The sequence below is a fragment of the Lipotes vexillifer genome, unplaced genomic scaffold (assembly GCF_000442215.2).
Source record: "Lipotes vexillifer unplaced genomic scaffold, Lipotes_vexillifer_v1.1 scaffold690, whole genome shotgun sequence".
NCBI classification, from domain to species: domain Eukaryota; kingdom Metazoa; phylum Chordata; class Mammalia; order Artiodactyla; family Lipotidae; genus Lipotes; species Lipotes vexillifer.
Genome location: NW_006798376.1, coordinates 108,007 through 127,664, shown reverse-complemented (window position 1 = coordinate 127,664; position 19,658 = coordinate 108,007). Strand labels below are relative to the sequence as shown.

At 37.3% G+C, this 19,658-nt stretch overlaps 1 protein-coding gene across 1 annotated transcript in view; it reads right to left on the bottom strand.

The window, feature by feature from the left end:
- PCDH15 (protocadherin related 15) overlaps nucleotides 1-19,658 on the bottom strand; it is a gene marked incomplete at its 5' end in the record, with an annotated part of 299,765 nt that overhangs the window by 188,544 nt on the left and 91,563 nt on the right. The window contains one exon of the mRNA XM_007470315.1: nucleotides 18,500-18,628. Coding sequence (XP_007470377.1) covers nucleotides 18,500-18,628 — 129 coding nt within the window. The remainder of the gene's footprint in view (nucleotides 1-18,499; nucleotides 18,629-19,658) is intronic.

The following is a 19,658-nucleotide window of genomic DNA, read 5'->3' as shown; positions in this document are numbered from 1 at the left end:
CTTTCCCTAGAGGAAAATACATTGATTTGCTACTCCTTGGGTTAAAAATGAGGAATAGAAGGCATAAATGTTTACAAGAGGCTAAACAAAAAATAATCATTAAACTGTTGAATAGTTAAAAGAAAAGCTATTTCTTTTACTCCTTAGAGAGAAGAAGTAATAAAAGAGATGGATAAAAGTCAGAAAACTGGGCTTAGGGAGGGCTGTGTGTAATATAGGTTGAGAGTAGAATGAAAAAATCATTAGTATTGGGATAGTCAACAGAATTTAAAGAACATAACTGAACAGTAAGAAGCTATCTGTAGTTTCTGAATGTTTCTACCATCTATAATCTTCCTAGTATAATCAACATTCTGATGAATAATTTGTATAAATAGATTTTAGTAAAAATCAAAAAAGGATTACAGTAAATTGAACTATTGTGTGCAGTTTTCCACTTTTGCCTGCTATTGAATTGCTTACCACACTGCCTTTGCCAAGTGACATTGCAGTAACTCCCATTAGAAAAGACTACACATATGAAATTAGGCATGGACTCTTACACTCTTGACCTTCATAACAAAAACATGGTACTGGTGTAAAGAGAATAAGACACTTATGAAGTAGGCCTAAACCTGAGCTCTGCCCTGGGGCCACACCCATCTGAGGCCAATGGAGATCAGCCAAACCCCAGTACAACCCCTACCTACGCACAGACTCAAGAGTGAGAAAAATGAATATTCACTGTTGTGTCATAAAGATTTTCTGTTGCTTGTTACACAGCATTATTACAGAAAAACTGATCACTGCAGGGATTAAATTTTACATATACAATTTCAAGGTATGAAATGGAGAGACTATTCACTGGAGCAGGAACTTAGACATAGAATTGGCCCATGAGTATACGTATACCTTCCTCTAACAAGCTGACTCCACCCAGAAATCTGAGGTTTCATTCAATCTTGGTTATATACTGAGAAGCCTAGTGACCCCAAGTAATATATTAAAAATATATTTATATATACATATTATTTGTGGAAGATATATCATTTTTGTTCAGAAATTCCTATTTATCCACATGGCTTTGAAGCTTATCTGAAATCTACTTGCTATAAAACAGACTTCCTGACTGATAATGCTCTCCTATGGTAAGCAGTGGAGGTTTTTTGTGAAAGATAGATTGACATAGAGTGAACCATAAATTAATCTAGCAAGAAGTCAATGAATTTTTTAAAAAATTCAAACAGTAAGTGTTTAGTAGTAGAAGAGAGAAATAAAAGGTACTATAAATCTCTTCCTTGGGAAAAAATATAGGTAGTCCAATATGTAATACAGGACCTTAAAATAATAAATAAATCCTCTAGTAAAGATCTCTAAAACTTGAATGAAGGAGTAAATCATGTGAAGAGTTACAGAGAAGTGTCCCAGGAAGAGGTACAATCTTCTAAAATTTATTGGGACTTGTTTTATGACCTAGTATGTGATCTATCCTGGAGAATGTTCCATATACACTCAAGAAGTATGTGTTTTCTGCTGCTCCTGGGTATAAGATCCTGTATATATCTGTTAGGAACAGTAGATCTATAGTGTTGTTCAAGCCTGCTGTTTCCTTATTGATTTTCTGTCTAGATGTTCTATTCACTATTGAAAGTGGGGTACTGAAGTCTCCTACTATTACCCTGGAGTTCCCTAATTCTCACGTCAGGTCTGTCAAATGTCTCCTTATATATTTAGGTGTTATGATACTGCATACATATAAATTCATAATTATTATATCTTTCTAATGAATTGACCCTTTTAATCACTGTATAATGATCTTCTCCATCTCCTGTGATAGATGAAACACTGATGAAAAAGACAAACATTGATGAAAGAAATTAAAGAAGACATAAATAAATGCAAAAACTCTGTTCATGAATGTAAAGAATTAATATTATTAAAATATCCACACTTCTCAGAGCAATTAAAGATTCAAAGAAATCCCTATCAAAATCCCAATGGTATTTTTTATGGAAATAGAAAAGCAATGCTAAAATTTGTATGGAACCACAAAAGGCCTCAAAGAGCCAAAGTAATCTTGAGAAAACAAAACAAAATTGAGGCATTGCATGTCCTGAAATCAAAATATATTACAAAGCTACAGTAATTAAAACAGTATGATACTGGCATAAAAAGAGAAATATAGATCAAGGTAACAGAAAAAAGAGACCCAAAATAAGCCCACACCTATACAGTCAATTGATCTTTGACAAGGGAGCCAAGACTACAAGCGGGGAAAAAATAAAATCTTCAACAAATAGTACTGGGAAAACTGGATATCCACATGCAAAAGAATGAAAGGGGACACATCTTACACCACACACAAAGATCAACTCACAATGGATTAAAGACTTATAAGACATGAAATTATAACACTCCTAAAATAAAATATAAAGAGAATAAATATTTGTATAAAAGAAAATGAAAGTGGACTTGTATGTCACATCATACACAAAAATAAAATTCAGATGATAAACAATATAAATAACAAAACAAAAAAGTATCTTAATATAGGAGAATATATTCATGATCTGAGGATGGCAATTAACAATAGAAAAATGATGAATAAAGTTGGTTATCTTAAAATTAAAATCTCTGTGTATCAAAAGATACCATTAAGGAAGTGAAATGAAAGCCTCAACATTGAAGAAGATGTTTGAAATACATGTAACAAGGAGGGAGCAATATGTTGAATATATAAAGATCTCCCACCAATGAAAAAGAACACTCAATAAGAAAAATCATTGGCAATCCTTCGGATAAAGGGATAAGAGATTTACATAGGCATTTTGGAAAAAACAAAATGGAAATAAATATATGAAATGTTCAATCTCATTAGGGAAATGCTGATCAAGACCACAATGTGATACCACTAAAATTATACCACATTGATCTAAATTAGAAAGACTGACACACCAAGAATGCAGATGGGGGACCATTACTAACTCAGAGACCATTACTAACTTGACAAAGTCACTATGGAAAACAATTTCACATTTTCAATAAAGTTAACTATGCTTATACTCATAGAGAAACTCAGGCACATTCTCTGTGCACCAGGAGAAATCATATAAAAATATTCACAGCAGGATTGATTATAATAGCCCCAAACTAGAAACCACTCAAAATATTCATCAATAGTGGAATGTGAAAATGAATTGTGGCATAGATAAACTTAGAAAATAAAATACATGAATCAACAGAAGAAATGTGGTTGAATCTTAAAAAAGATAAAGATGAATGAAAGAAGGCAAATACTAAAACATACAAACACTGTAATTCTGTATATACACATTAAAAATAGACAAAAGTAAACTATAGTATTTATGGATGCTTATTTAGTTGGGAAATCTACAATAGAAAGAAAGAAACTGTCAGAGTGGTTAATTGTAAGTGGAGGAAAGTGATTACGACTAGGAAGAAGCACCCAGGGGGCTTTCCTGGTGATGCATTATATACTTGGGATATACCTGCATTTATGTTTACTTTATAATCATTTATTAAACGGTGCATTCATGTTTAATCACTGTCTATATATTACACATTTTTTCTTAAAGTTTAAAGGACAAGATATGGTCTTAATAAAAGGCTGCAGAAACAGTTGCAATTCTTCCTGTGAAACCAAAAATTGATTGCCAAGCTTCATCATCAGTGAAGCTGTAAAGTCAGCATAAGTAATTGTGGTAAGCTATAACGTTTGTGGAGAAGGATAACTGAATCCAACTAAAGTGAATAGGCCATGAATCCTCATCAGTCTATAAAACAGAAGTACAATTTGTATAAAGTTGGATCTCATAAACAAGTAATGTAGCATTAAAAGGCACAGCAAGATGAATAGAGCAGGGGTTTGTGAAGCAAAAAATAGTGGGTATTTCTTCTTAGGCAAATATTAAATAATTTAAATGGGTATATATTTTAAATGGGTGAGTGAAAAACATATTTCCAAATGTGTGACTGAACAGGCTGGTTACAGTTTTTCTCTTTGTAATCTTCTTAAACCTGAATATATCCCTCATTATCATTTCCTGTTCTTTCAGGTGGTAAATACGTTGTCCTGTACTAAATATAAATTTCAATTGTTCTTTGCATTAATAGTGCTTTTTTTTAACAACTTTATTGGAGTATAATTCCTTTACAATGGTGAGTTAGTTTCTGCTTTATAACAAAGTGAATCAGCTATACATATACATATATCCTCATATCTCTTCCCTCTTGTGTCTCCCTCCTTCCCACCCAACCTATCCCACCCCTGTAGATGGTCAGTTGATTTGTTTGCAAATATTTTCACCCATTCTGAGGGTTGTCTTTTCATCTTGTTTATGGTTTCTTTTGCTGTGCAAAAGCTGTTAAGTTTCATCAGGTCCCATTTTTTTATTTTTGTTTTTATTTCCATTTCTCTAGGAGGTGGGTCAAAAAGGATCTTGCTGTGATTTATGTCACAGAGTGTTCTGCCTATGTTTTCCTCTAAGAGTTTTATAGTGTCTGGCCTTACATTTAGGTCTTTAATCCATTTTGAGTTTCTTTTTGTGTATGGTGTTAGGGAGTGTTCTAATTTCATTCTTTTACAGGTAGCTGTCCAGTTTTCCCAGCACCCCTTATTCAAGAGGCTGTAATTTTGCCATTGTATATTATTGCCTCCTTTATCAAAAATAAGGTGACCATACGTGCGTGGGTTTATCTCTGCGCTTTCTATCCTGTTCCATTGATCTATATTTCTGTTTTTGTGCCAGTACCAGACTGTCTTGATTACTATAGCTTTGTAGTATAGTCTGAAGTCAGGGAGCCTGATTCCTCCAGCTCCATTTTTCATTCTCAAGATTGCTTTGGCTATTCGGGGTCTTTGGTGTTTCCATACAAATTGTGAAATTTTTTGTTCTAGTTCTGTGAAAAATGCCAGTGGTAGTTTGACAGGGATTTCACTGACCCTATAGATTGCTTTAGGTAGTATAGTCATTTTCACATTGTTGATTCCTCCAATCCAAGAACATGGTATATCTATCTGTTTGTATGATCTTTAATTTCTTTCATCAGAGTCTTATAGTTTTCTGCATACAGGTCTTTTGTCTCCTTAAGTAGGTTTATTCCTAGGTATTTTATTCTTTTTGTTGCAGTGGTAAATGGGAATGTTTCCTTAATTTCTCTTTCAGACTTTTCATCATTAGGGTATAGGGATGCAAGAGATTTCTGTCCATTAATTGTGTATCCTGCTACTTTACTAAATTCACTGATTAGCTCTAGTAGTTTTCTGGTAGGGTCTTTAGGATTCTCTATGTACAGTATCATGGTATCTGAAAACAGTGACAGCTTTACTTCTTTTGCTATTTGGATTCTTTTATTTCTTTTGCTTCTCTGACTGCTGTGGCTAATACTTCCAAAACAATGTTGAATAACAGTGGTGAGAGGGGACAACCTTGTCTTGTTCCTGATCTTACTGGAAATGGTTTCATGTTTTCACCATTGAGAACGTTGTTGGCTGTGAGTTTGTCATATATGACCTTTATTATGTTGAGATAAGTTCCCTCTATGCCTACTTTCTGGAGGGTTTTTATCATAAATGGGTGTTGAATTTTGTCGAAAGCTCTTTCTGCATCTATTGAGATGATCATATGGTTTTTATTCTTCAATTTGTTAATGTGGTGTATCACAATGATTGATTTGCATATACTGAAGAATCCTTGCATTCCTGGGATGAACCTCACTTGATCATGGTGTATAATCCTTTTAATGTGCTGTTGGATTCTGTTGGCTAGTATTTTGTTGAGGATTTTTCCATCTATGTTCATCAGTGATACTGGCCTGTAGGGGTTTGTTTTGTGACATCTTTGTCTGGTTTGGTATCAGGTTGATGGTGGCCTTGTAGAATGAGTTTGGGAGTGTTCCTCCCTCTGCTTTATTCTGGAAGAGTTTGAGAAGGATAGGTGTTAGCTGGTCTCTAAATATCTGACAGAAATCACCTGTGAAGCCATCTGGTCCTGGGCTTCTGTATGTTGGAAGGTTTTTAATCACAGTTTCGATTTCAGTGCTTGTGATTGGTCTGTTTATATTTTCTATTTCTTCCTGGTTCAGTCTCAGAAGGTTGTGCTTTTCTAAGAATCGTCCAGTTCTTCCAGGTTGTCCATTTTATTGGCATATGGTTGCTTATAGTAATCTCTCATGATCCTCTGTATTTCTGCAGTGTCCGTTGTTACTTCGCCTTTTTCATTTTTAATTCTTTTGAGTCTTCTCCCTTTTTTCCTTGGTAAGTCTGGCTAATGGTTTATCAATTTTGTTTATCTTCTCAAAGAATCAGCTTTTAGTTTTATTGATCTTTGCTATTGTTTTCTTCATTTCTTTCTGATTGGATCTTTATGATTTCTTTCCTTCTGCTTTTGGGTTTTTTTGTTCTTCTTTATCTAATTGTTTTAGGTGCAAGATTAGGTTGTTTATTTGAGATGTTTCTTGTTTCTTATGGTAGGATTGTATTGCTATAAACTTCCCTCTTAGAACTCCTTTTGCTGCATCCCATAGGTTTTGGGTCATCATGTTTTCATTGTCATTTGTTTCTAGGTATTTTTTTATTTCCTCTTTGATTTCTTCAGTGATCTCTTGGCTAAGTAGTGTATTGTTTAGCCTCCATGTGTTTGTATTTTTTACAGATTTTTTCCTGTAATTGGTATCTAGTCTCATAGCATTGTGGTCAGAAAAGATACTTGATACAATTTCAATTTTCTTAAATTTACCAAGGCTTGATTTGTGACCCAAGATATGATCTATCCTGGAGAATGTTCCATGAGCACTTGACAAGAATGTGTATTCTGTTGTTTTTGAATGGAATGTCCTATAAATATCAATTAAGTCCATCTTGTTTAATGTATCATTTAAAGCTTGTGTCTCCTTATTTATTTTCATTTTGGATGATCTGTCCTTTGGTGAAAGTGGGGTGTTAAACTCCCCTACTATGATTGTGTTACTGTCAATTTCCCCTTTTAAGGCTGTTAGCATTTGCCTTATATATTGAGGTGCTCCTATGCTGGGTACATAAATATTTACAATTGTTATATCTTCTTCTTGGATTGATCACTTGATCATTATGTAGTGTCCTTCCTTGTTTCATGTAATAGTCTTTATTTTAAAGTCTACTTTGTCTGATATGAGAATTACTACCCTAGCTTTCTTTTGATTTCCATTTGCATGGAATATCTTTTTCCATCCCCTCACTTTCATTCTGTATGTGTCCCTAGGTCAGAAGTCAGTCTGTTGTAGATAGCATATATATGGGTCTTGTTTTTGTATCCATTTAGCCAGTCAATGTCTTTTGGTTGGAGCATTTAATCCTTTTACATTTAAGTTAATTATTGAGATGTATGTTCGTATTACCATTTTCTTAATTGTTTCGGATTTGTTGGTGTAGGTCTTTTCCTTCTCTTGTGTTTCTTGCCTAGAGAAGTTCCTTCAGCACTTGTTGTAAAGCTGGCTTGGTGATGCTGAATTCTCTTTGCTCTTGCTCGTCTGTAAAGATTTTAATTTCTCCATCGAATCTGAATGAAATCCTTGAGGGGTAGAGTAATCCTGGTGGTAGGTTTTCCCCTTTCATCACTTTAAATATGTCCTGCCACTCCCTTCTGGCTTGTAGGTCTTCTGCTGAAAGATCAGCTGTTAACCTTATGGGGATTCCCTTGTATGTTATTTGTTGTTTTTCCCTTGCTGCTTGTAATATTTTTTCTCTGTATTTAATTTTTGATAGTTTGACTTATATGTGTCTTGGCGTGTTTCTCCTTGGATTTATCCTGTATGGGACAATCTGTGCTTCCTGGACTTAACTATTTCCTTTACCATATTAGGGAAATTTTCAACTATAATCACTTCAAATATTTTCTCAGTCCCTTTTTTTTTTCCTCTTCTTCTGGGACCCCTATAATTCCAATGTTGGTGTGTTTAATGTTGTCCCAGGGGTCTCTGAGACTGTCCTCAATTCTTTTCATTTTTTTCTTTATTCTGCTCTGCAGTAGTTATTTCCACTACTTTATCTTCCAGGTCACTTATCAGTTTTTCTGCCTCAGTTATTCTGCTATTGATTCCTTCTAGAGAATTTATAATTTCATTTATTGCATTGTTCATCATTGTCTGTTTGCTCTTGAGTTCTTCTAGGTCCTTGTTAAACATTTCTTGTATTTTCTCCATTCTACTTACAAGATTTTGGATCACTATCATTACTCTGAATTCTTCTTCATGTAGACTGCCTATTTCCTCTTCATTTGTTTGGTCTAGTGGGTTTTTACCTTGCTCCTTCATCTGCTGTATGTTTCTCTCTCTTCTCATTTTTCTTAACTTACTGTGTTTGGGGTCTCCTTTTCGCAGGCTGCAGGTTCATAGTTTCTGTTGTTTTTGGTGTCTGCCCCCAGTGGCTAAGTTTGTTTCAGTGCATTGTGTAGGCTTCTTTGTGGAGGGGACTAGTGCCTGTGTTCTAGGCTGGATCTTGTCTTTCTGGTGTTCATGTGCTCGTCTGGTGGTGTGTTTTGGGGTGTCTGTGACCTTACTATGATTTTAGGCAGCCTCTCTGATAATGGGGTGGTGTTGTGTTCCTGTCTTTTTTTTTTTTTTTTTTTTGCGGTATGTAGGCCCCTCACTGCTGTGGCCTCTCCCATTGCAGAGCACAGGCTCTGGACGCGCAGGCCCAGCGGCCATGGCTCATGGGCCCAGCCGACCCGCGGCATGTGGGATCTTCCTGGACCGGGGCACGAACCCATGTCCCCTGCATCAGCAGGCGGACTCTCAACCACTGCACCACCAGGGAAGCCCTGTGTTCCTGTCTTGATAGTTGTTTGGCATAGGGTGTCCAGCACTGTAGCTTGCTGGTTGTTGAGTGGAGCTGGGTCTTGGCGTTGAGATGGAGATCTCTGGGAGATCTTTGCCGTTTGATATTACATGGAGCTGGGAGGTCTCTGGTGGACCAATGTCCTGAACTCGGCTCTCACACCTCAGAGGCACAGGCCTGACACCCAGCCAGAGCACCAAGACCCTGTCATCCACGTAGCTCAGAATAAAAGGGAGAAAAAAAGAAACAAAGAAAAATAAATAAATAAAGTTTTTAAAATAAAAAATAATTATCAAAAATTAACAAGGGGCTTCCCTGGTGGCGCAGTGGTTGAGAGTCCGCCTGCCAATGCAGGGGACGCGGGTTCATGCCCCGGTCCGGGAAGATCCCACATGCCGCGGAGCCTGCGCGTCTGGAGCCTGTGCTCCGCAATGGGAGAGGCCACAACAGTGAGAGGCCTGCGTACCGCAAAAAAAAAAAAAAGAAATACAGAAAGAAGAGAGCAACCAAACCAAAAAACAAATCCACCAATGATAACAAGCCCTAAAAAGTATATTAAAAAAAACCCCAAAACACCCGACAGAAGCCTAGGACAAATGGTAAAAGCAAAGCTATACAGACAGAATCACACACACAAGCATACATATACACACTCACAAAAGGGAAAAAGGAAAAAAAATATATATATATATCGTTGCTCCTAAAGCCCACCACCTTAATTTGGGATGATTCGTTGTCTATTCAGGTAATCCACAGATGCAGGGAACATCAAGTTGATTGTGGAAATTTAATCTGCTGTTCCTGATGCTGCTGGGAGAGATTTCCCTTTCTCTTCTGGGTTCGCACTGCTCCCGGGGTTCAGCTTTGGATTTGGCCCTGCCTCTGCGTGTAAGTCGCCGGAGGGCGTCTGTTCTTCGCTCAGACAGGACAGGGTTAAAGGAGCAGCTGATTTGGCGGCTCGGGCTCACTCAGGCCGCAGGGACGGATGAGGGGCATGCCTGCAGCGGCAGAGGCCGGCATGACATTGCACCAGCCTGAGGTGCACCATGTGTTCTCCCGGGGAATTTGTCCCTGGATCACGAGACCCTGACAGTGGCACGCTGCACAGGCTCCCCGGAGGGGAGGCATGGATAGTGACCTGTGTCTGCACACAGTCTTCTTGGTGGTGGCAGCAGCAGCCTTAACATCTCATGCCCGTCTCCGGGGTCTGCACTGTTAGCCGCGACTTGCATCCATCTCTGGAGCTCCTTTAAACAGCACTCTTAATCCCCTCCCCTCGCTCACTGCAAAACAAAGAGGCAAGAAAAAGTCTCTTGCCTCTTAGGGAGTTTCAGACATTTTCCCGGACTCCCTCCCAGCTAGCTGTTGTGCACTAGCCCCCTTCAGGCTGTGTTCACGCAGCCAACCCCAGTCCTCTCCCTGGGATCTGACCTCCGAAGCCCGAGCCTCAGCTCCCAGCCCCCGCCTGACCCGGAGGGTGAGCAGACAAGCCTCTCAGGCTGGTGACTGCCCGCCACCCACCATCTCCACCCGTGAAGGGGCTCCTAGTGTGTGGAAACCTTCCCTCCTTCACAGCTCCCTCCCACTGGTGCAGGTCCCGTCTCTATTCTTTTGTCTCTGTTTTTTCTTTTTTCTTTTGCCCTACCCAGGCACATGGGGAGTATCTTGCCTTTTGGGAAGTCTGAGGTCTTCTGCCAGCGTTCAGTAGGTGTTCTGTAGGAGTTGTTCCACATGTAGATGTATTTCTAGTGTATCTGTGGGGAGGAAGGTGATCTCCACGTCTTACTCTTCCGCCATCTTGAAGGTCTCCAATACTGCTTTTTAAATCAACCCTATATATACTATTCTACATGTTGCAATTCTAAAAGTAGAGAGATTTCCAGTATCAACAGTTTTTCTCCATTTATCAAGACTACTTATTTACTTGCACATATGTGTGTGAGGTAAGCCAAATAGGTATTTTAGTTGTTGACATATATTTCTCTTTCTACAACGTTCATGAATCTTCAGTGGAAAAATGTACTTTCAGATCATTTTAATCCATTAGGTCTAGTTTAATTTAGCATCTTATAAGACCCAAATATTGGGCTGAGTAGTGAGGTTTCTAGGATCAATATGACAGTCTCTGCTTTCAAGAAATTTGAGTAAATGGAAACTTTCAATAGACTTTGGTAAGAACTACCAAAAAGTTGTGCACAGTGTGAGATGGGCGATTTAGGACATAGAAAAGTTCAGAAAAAGCTTTTCTGGAAAAGATTATGTTTGACTAAAATTTTCCAGGATGAGCTATCTAAATAAAAAATGGAGAATGAAGAAATGAGGGCAGAGGGCATGAGCAGAGGCAAACAGTCATGGGAGAGTTCTGAGAACATGCATTAGTAACCTCAAGCAGGTTAGTGTTCCTGCAGGTGAAGTTGTAAAAGCAGTAATGGGAAGTGTGCCTTGTTTGCTGCATTGAGGGTTACTTTCTACTATTGAACTATGTTTCTTAGAGGCATCCCCAGCAGTTACATTAAGGATAAGTATGAGGTTTGTTAAGATTAATGATAGGATAATGTATTAGGAGGTTGTAACAATAGGTCAGGAGACATATAATGAGAGCCTGATTTGTTGTTTTGGAGAGAGGAGAAAATTTGAAAACTATTTGAAGCATGTAAAATTATCAAGATTGGTGACTGACTGGATACAGACAGTGAGGGAGAAAGAGAAGACTGAGATGCCTCTCCAGTTTGGCTTGGGAATAATAAACTGAGAGGCAGAATTCAGAGCAAGAAGCCCTTTCTGAGGGAGATGAAAATAAGGGTTCAATCTTAAACATGTTGAATTTGAGGTGCCTCTAGGACATTCAGGCGGGTTTGTTTTACAGATAAATGTCTATTTGAGGCTGTAGGCTGAAGGAGCAGAAGCGGTTATAGATATAGCTGTGGAAGACATCAGTATCCAAGTGTAATTAAAACAGTGGTCTTTAATGTCAGTGGAATTTCCCCCCAAAATGTGTAGAATTAAAACAAATGAGAAGACAGTTCCAATATCCAGAGTTTGTTTTGGAGGTGATGAATATGGTTATTACCCTGATTGTGGTGATGGTAACACAAGTGTACATGTATATTTCCCAACTGAAAGTCACCAAATCGCATACATTAATTATATGTCCCTTTTTGTATACCAGTTTTACCTCAATAGAACTAGGAGGAAAAGGACTAATACAATACTTTTTAAAGAAGGTTTATGAAGAAACAGATAAAGGGAAGACAGAAAGAATCAGACATGCTTAAACATGAAAACCAGGAGCAAACAGGTAGTAGAGTCTCATAAAGGAGAGTGTGAGATCCATCTCAAATGCAGCAGTGCAGTTATTCAGATAAAGATGACATTTAGTAATAAAGAGGTCATTAGGTACTATGGGGTTGAGGATGGATATCATTCATTATGCATCTGGGATTATACAACTGTGAATATTTATACACATACACGTATGCACATGTATATGTATCTATTATAATAGCTGATAGTTAAGACTAAAAACTGGCGAAAGGATATATCCCAAGTAAATATTATAAAAATATATGCATAAAATTTTCTAATCTATTTATGAACCACTAATTGAATATCTGAAAGATCATCAAGCTTCAAAAATACTCACAAGCAATAGATAAATCTCCATTATAAATATTTTTAGGTAGCAGCATTAAAATGGACATCATTAAGTTTTCAAATTGCGTGGGCTTCTTTACTTGAATGAGCACAGTTTTTGCATTATACAGTTTGATTTGACAAGAGAACCCATAAAAATCCACACTTGTGGCCCACTTAAAAAAGAAGTATTATGGTTTTCGGCACTGTTGAACATCATGCTGAGTTACAAAAGCTAAATAAAACACCATAAAGCTCCCCACCTTCATTTCATTTTTAGAACCCCACACAGGGAGAGGACAACTACGTTAATCAGAGACAGACCACTGAGGTTCAGATTTATTTTAATATTAAATTGTATAGTTGAAGGAGATATCAATTTCTTTTTAAAATGGCACCATCACTACCCTTCTAAACACTGCAGTTTACTAATGATTTTAAAACTGCTTTAAGGGTTTAAAACTGAATCACTACCACTTCATCTCAGCTGAGATTTAGCATGCAGATCTCACAATGGGAATACATTTCTGTTTCAGGTTAAATAAATTCAGCCTCTTTTATTTTAGAACTGGAAGAACATTTTGTTGACTCAGAGCTCTATTTCTGTTACTTAGAGCTAAAAGAAGTCAGTTCAGCATAAGAAATTCTACAAGGTATTAACTGGAAGTTTGCTGGGAAGAGGTTCACTCTGTATTGTATATAATGCTGAGAACCATTTTTAACCTTAACAGGCAGTGTTGTGTCCAAATGTGCCTTCTCTGATGAATCTGTGCATGCATGCATGCCCAGGGCTACTCTGAAAACTGAGATGAAGAACTGAAAAAGAATTCTGGCCCCTAAGAAACTCCTCAAACAGATGCTATCATGAAGGCTAGACACCTTTGATATGAGCTCCAAGGTTTCTCTCTGCTGCTCTCCCTTCAGTATCCACTGACCTGAAACATGCACACAGAGTGATGCGCTGAAGCACCTACAGCAGCAAGTGTGCCTAAGTAAAAACACCCTCTCATTCTCCTTGATAAGCTAGACTCTGTTAGAAAAGTACAAAGAAGTTCTCTTGTGACCCTGTATCTAAGACTGTGTTTATTAAAAGATCTTCCTTTATCTTCCCCTCACTCTCCACCCCAGACTCAAGATTGAATCTATGAGACATTAGTTGAGAAAACAAATGAAAATGACACACACCATATTGAACTAAGTATCATGATTTGTTATCTCCTGTGAAATACTGTGAAGGGTACTAAACAAAACATTACACTGACAAAGTCTTTTTATCAGTGGCTATTTCATTAGGCTTTCCTGGCCTTCCCCATCTGAACTCAACATGTATTAACCAATTTTCTAGAATTTCTCTAAGCAAATCTTCCATTATTGACAGACAACTGACTTTTTCTCAAATTGCCTTTTCGGCTCAATTGTATCTTGCACCACATCCACCTGGTATATCTATTTCCTTTTTTTTTTTTAACCTAGAATCTTACTAATTTGTTAAGTTATTGAAGATGATACATTTTTCCCATGAATCCTGACAGAGCCAACTTAGTCCTTTGTGGTGTTTTTCATTCCTTTTAGTAAATAATCAGTATGACACATTTGACATTTGACATAGAGACACAATCTATTCTTACTGTGTTTGCTAGATTTTATTCTATATACATCTTTCCCCCAACTATACTGCTACTGCTTGTGTTTTGAGAATATGGAAAAGATTCTCAAATTTAAGTGTGGTATACTATATCTGTGTATAGTAACTTCTACATTAAAAAACAAGTTTAGCCAGACTATTACTCAACCATAAAAAAGAATGAAATAATGCCATTTGCAGCAATATGGATGGACCTAGAGATGATCACACTAAATGAAGTAAGGCAGAGAAAGACAAATATATTATATTGCTTATATGTGGAATCTAAAAAAAAAAAGAAAAGATACAAGTGAACTTTTTACAAAACAGAAACAGACCCATAGACATAGAAAACAAACTATAGTTACCAAAGGGGAAAGGGGGGCGGATAAATTAGGGGTTCGGGATTAACATAAACACACTATTATATCTAAAATAGAGAACCAACAAGTACCTACTGTATAGCACAGGGAACTATACCCAATATTTTGTAATAACTTATAAGGGAAAATGTTATCGAACCCTGACCTCTGGCCACCTCCTAGGGGTAGACAACTTAACTAAGCTGTACCAATTTTTGAATTTGAATGGAGAGACTGAAGCTGGTTGAAGCTGCTACCTTAATGGCAGTGTCCATGTAGTCCAGTTGCTGAGGCCTCCACAGACTATGGCCCATGGAGACCGCTGCCACCATTATGTCACGAAAGCCGGGATGGGGGAGAGGTTCGCAGCTGCTTCAAGGCCTGGGCCTGGCCAGTGGGCGGCCCTGGCGAGGGCTCTGGAGCTCTGCAGGACACAGCCCTCAGCCTGTCCCTGGGCCCCCAGCTCACCCAGCGGCCTGAGGCTGCAGGGCCTGGAGGGCCCTGGGGAGAAGGCCTCCATCTGCCTCTCGCCACATTCTGCCCAGAAGACCACAACGAGGCTGACTGAGCGGGACCTCTAACCACGCTAAGGGTCACGTGTTAATGGTCGTATATAATACTAATGGCTGTGTGCCCACTCTGCCCATATTACAAAAATAATCTGAAAATATATATATGCATAACCATATCACTTTACTGTATACCTGAAACACAACATTGTAAATCAACTATACTTCAAATTTTTTTAAGTTCATTTTTAATATGCTAATAAAACTTTTGGCTCTGTATAACCCAGAAATATTGCTTCAGAAGTATTACCTAGTAAGTAAAGTTTGATACTAAAACACTACCTTAATAAATAAAAAGGAAATACACGGTTCCTTCAGCATCTGAATTCAAATATTGGTTTACTCGTACTAAAACGTCATTAGAACAAAAACACGAAGTTGGTAACTCAAATTGAATACAATAACTAACCATACATATTTTGGGTTTAAGTGTGTCTTAATAGTTTTTGGTGACAATTAAAATTAAATTTTATAAGTGGAGCATGAGTCATTTAGTGAAATTAATGTATTATATAGTTATCATTAGGTAGCAATAGGAGACCATTGTGATGCATCAAAGTTCCATTCTATGAACTGGAACTGTGCTGAATCAGTGGGATGTGACTGCTTTGCATGTTTTCCTTCTGCTTTGTACTTTCAAACTCATTTTGGTTTTTATGAAAACATGTTATTGCCTAAAGACCAGGAAAATTATTCCTTTATCAAATTATGAGTGCTAAAGTCTATATTTCAATTTTTAATGCTGAGAAATTATAGAGAATGTTTCTCATCAAATTTGAGAACCAGGAGACAATAAATAAAAGTTAATGCTGTAATTCTTTCAAAGACAAAGAATCACTAGGAAAAGTGGCAAAGATAGGTTAAGAGAAAGGAAAAATAGAACTAAAACTCAATCAGCATGCTAATGCCTATGTATGTGTTATGACCTGTATATTCCCTATGGGTTTTATGCCTCCAATGCTAAGTAAATTAAAAGAAATGGGAAAGATAATTTTCCTAAATTTCCAATACCTCTTTATTTTATCTGAATACTTGATAGATCTAATTAAAATAATTTTCAGTTGTCATCAAAGTGGCATCCTAGAGTGACAACTGTAATATAATTTAACTACCATTATGATTAAACTATTACATTAGTTCAAGTTTGTTTTTTTTTTTTCGAAGACAAGTTTTATTTGGGAAGAGTTTCTAATTGTTAAAGCTGCAAGCAAGTTACCTTCACAAGTATAGTTCTACAGACCTAGTAGTTTCAGGGATCCCAGTGTTCAAAGGTACACCTCAAAATTAATAACAAAAACACACCCACGGCAAAAGGGGAGAGCTGTTAGACTGGTTTGGAATGTACAGCCATGGATTTCAGCTGGGCTATAATTGCCTTCTAATTCAGCTTTCTGGATTTATAATCTTCCATTACAATCTACTTAGCAGCAATCTTTATAAAATAAAAATCTAATGATACCAGCACCTCAGACTCTCTATAGAGGTCCCCCCAGCACCTTCTACAACATGGCAAAGAGAAACATTTATGATGTGGCACATCTTATTTAATGTAATTATGACATGTCACATGCTGTCATTTGTCTATGCTTTTATCCATGCAATCAACTTTCCTTAGACAGTTTCTAACCCCTTTCAACTTCCTTCTCACCAGTATTCATCCTTCATGAATCAGCTTCAACATTGCCCCCTTTCTCTGTTTTCAGAACATGCCCCTCTTATAGATTTAATTACTTCTTTGCTTGGTGTAACAGAAACTGTCAGTGCCCCATGCATTTCCCTCAGAGCATGTATAGTTTCTGGCCAACTTCCATCTGCTAGTAACTGCAGTCCCACTGAAAGCCCTTATATCAGAATTGCAGAGAGCTGGATGCTTGCTTGGAGGTAAGAAGTGCTCAATATGTGCCCTCATCCACAGCATCGCGGACCAAGAACTCTCAGGTGTTAGTGTGTGAATTTACCAGTTCCATCACTTTTCAGGATCATTAATTCTGGGGAATGTATTTTGTGTCACTTCCCAGAATTTGTCCTTCAGATTAAGCTCCATTTCTCTTAAGGACAGCTGGTTAACTGCAATCCCTTTATTGTCTGCCTTCTCTTCTCTGCATCCCTTCCTCACTTCCCTATTAGTATTACTTTAACTTCTCAGAAAAACTATTTATACCTGACTCTTTTGTCGCCAGGTTTTTTCTTGTAGAATCTACAGTAAAACTTTTGATACCAGAGGTACTGTGTGGGGTTCTGGAGTTGAATGTCTTGCTGGCCACATGGCATCAAGACCACTTGGCATGTTGTAACAGAATAATTACAAGACTCTCTCTTGTGGTGAACTGGGATGGTAAAAAGGCATAAGGGGATGTATATCTTATCAATTTCTCCAGGATTTGAGAAAGAAAGTGACAATGATAATGGCAATGTCTATAGAGTTAACAGTTGTTGCAAGTATTGCCAGTGCTCTCAGGAAAAAAACTGATGAGCTCAAGCTCAAGTCAGAGGGGTCTCGCTGACAGCATTTAAAGAAACCCTCCTCTTTTAAAGCCAGAGAGAAGACTGAACTGAAAAACAGACCCTTTGTTTGATTGTAATAGTAGTTGAATTGTAGAGAAGATTTACTGCAAAGCACCAGCAAACCTCTTATTTAAAACTCCAGGCCTTAACAGGAAAGATGTAGGACCCTGAAACCTGGACTTGAGGTACCAGGTTGACTCACTCTTGCTGGAGGATTCTTTCCTTGCCTGGAGACCACACAGATGCATCATTTGAGGTCAACACTTCAAGATATATGTACATTCCTCAAAAATTTCCCTCATCTTATGGTTTCTAGACCACTACCTTCAAGACCAGGCATGGCCTAATTGAAAAAAGTATTGTCTCTGATTTAAGAAAAATGGGATTATTCATGAAAAGAGTAACAGAAACTGGCTAATATTTCCAGTTAGGAATTAAGAGAGCATGCCTAGAAATGAGAGTTGAGTGTGTTGGACAGGGATGCAACTGAAATATAAGGTACACAGGAGATGCTAAAGATATGTTTACACAAGCAAATGACATTACATCTAAGCATTCGTGTTTTGAGGTATGCATTTCCAAATTTATGCTTAATGGTATAGATAATTACATACTTCTCTAAAAATACTTTATTGTAATTCCAGAAAGTAAAAATATATATTAAATAAGAAAATAATACTCTCAAATGAATCAATGTTTAAATTATACGATGGTCATAAAATATAAATCAACGAGCTTAACAACTTAAATCCATATGGACACAATATGATTTATAAAAAAAAAAATCTTGAAGGTTATCCAGCACAGTGATCAAGAATGAATGCACTTTATTACCATCTTGTCTTATACCCAAGTGATCTTGCTTATTGCTTTCAGATAATTCTGATGCTCTATCATTTAACACATGGCATTAGCTGAATCTCTTTTCAAATTAAAATGTAAGAAAATTACTTTTAAAAAATACATTTAAGATACACATAAATACTCCACTTACCCATACTTGACCCACAAACGCATTGGCTTCTTCTTCCACCACTGACAGATTTCTGAGCAGATAGGGATCAAACACTGGAGCATTGTCATTGACATCTGTCACCACCACATTTACCGTGGCAGTTGAGGTCTTAAAGAAAAAAAAAATGGGAGGGGGATTAAATGTGAGAGGAGTTATTTTTATTTTGATGTCGGTTAATTAGTCATACTGGCATTTGTCTATCTGAAAGTCATCTCATTAATATTCCTATTCCTTAGCTTTCCAAAAGAGACAAGGAAAAAAAAAGAGGAATCTCGCAATTTTCAAACACCTCAAAAAACAGATGGAAAAAACAAATGATATTAAAGGGCAAACATCTTCTTGAAAATGTCAAATATTTCCTGGAGGCTTACTTTTAGAAAGTGTTTTACCTTTATCTTGTTCACATTTTGTGGGTGGTAGATTTTTGTTTATAGACACTTGTACCCCTTTTTCTCTGAAATGTAACATTTCTGCAGTTTTTACCACTTATATGTTGTACTGTTTAAAAATACAACTAGTACACTATAAAATAGCGTGGTATGTCAAATGGGTATTCTCAGGTAAGCAAATACTACCAGAAAATAATATATTAGTAATTTTCTAGGTTCACATCTAAACCAAGAGTTTGAGGACCATACACCCCTAAACATAAAAAAAAAACACACACACACACACACACACACACACACACACACACACACACACCCTTTTGGTTATACAGCTTAAGGAAATGGTAAGTGGGTAATCCTACCAGTAGTACGTGCTACCTGGTTAGAAGGTAAAATCCCTAGCCTGCTGCAACTCGAGAACATAATGTAGGTCAATGACTTTTGCACAATCAAGGAACATCTTCATACATGACTCAAGCTGGAAAATGCTCTGTCTAATCAAAGCCTGAGTACAGCACATGCCCTCCACCCAGCTCTGTCACAGTGAGGGGCAGATCACAGAAGGCTGAGACAAAATTAGAGAACGAAAGTACTCTTGGCTGGAAAATGAAAAATCCATTATGCTACGATATTAAATATTTAATAACATGAAAATAAAAAGTAGGAGGAAAAGCAGGATGGTACTGTCATGAGAAAATTACTTAACTTTCTTTTTAAAAAAGACAAACAGGATTTGTCCTAATCTGTAA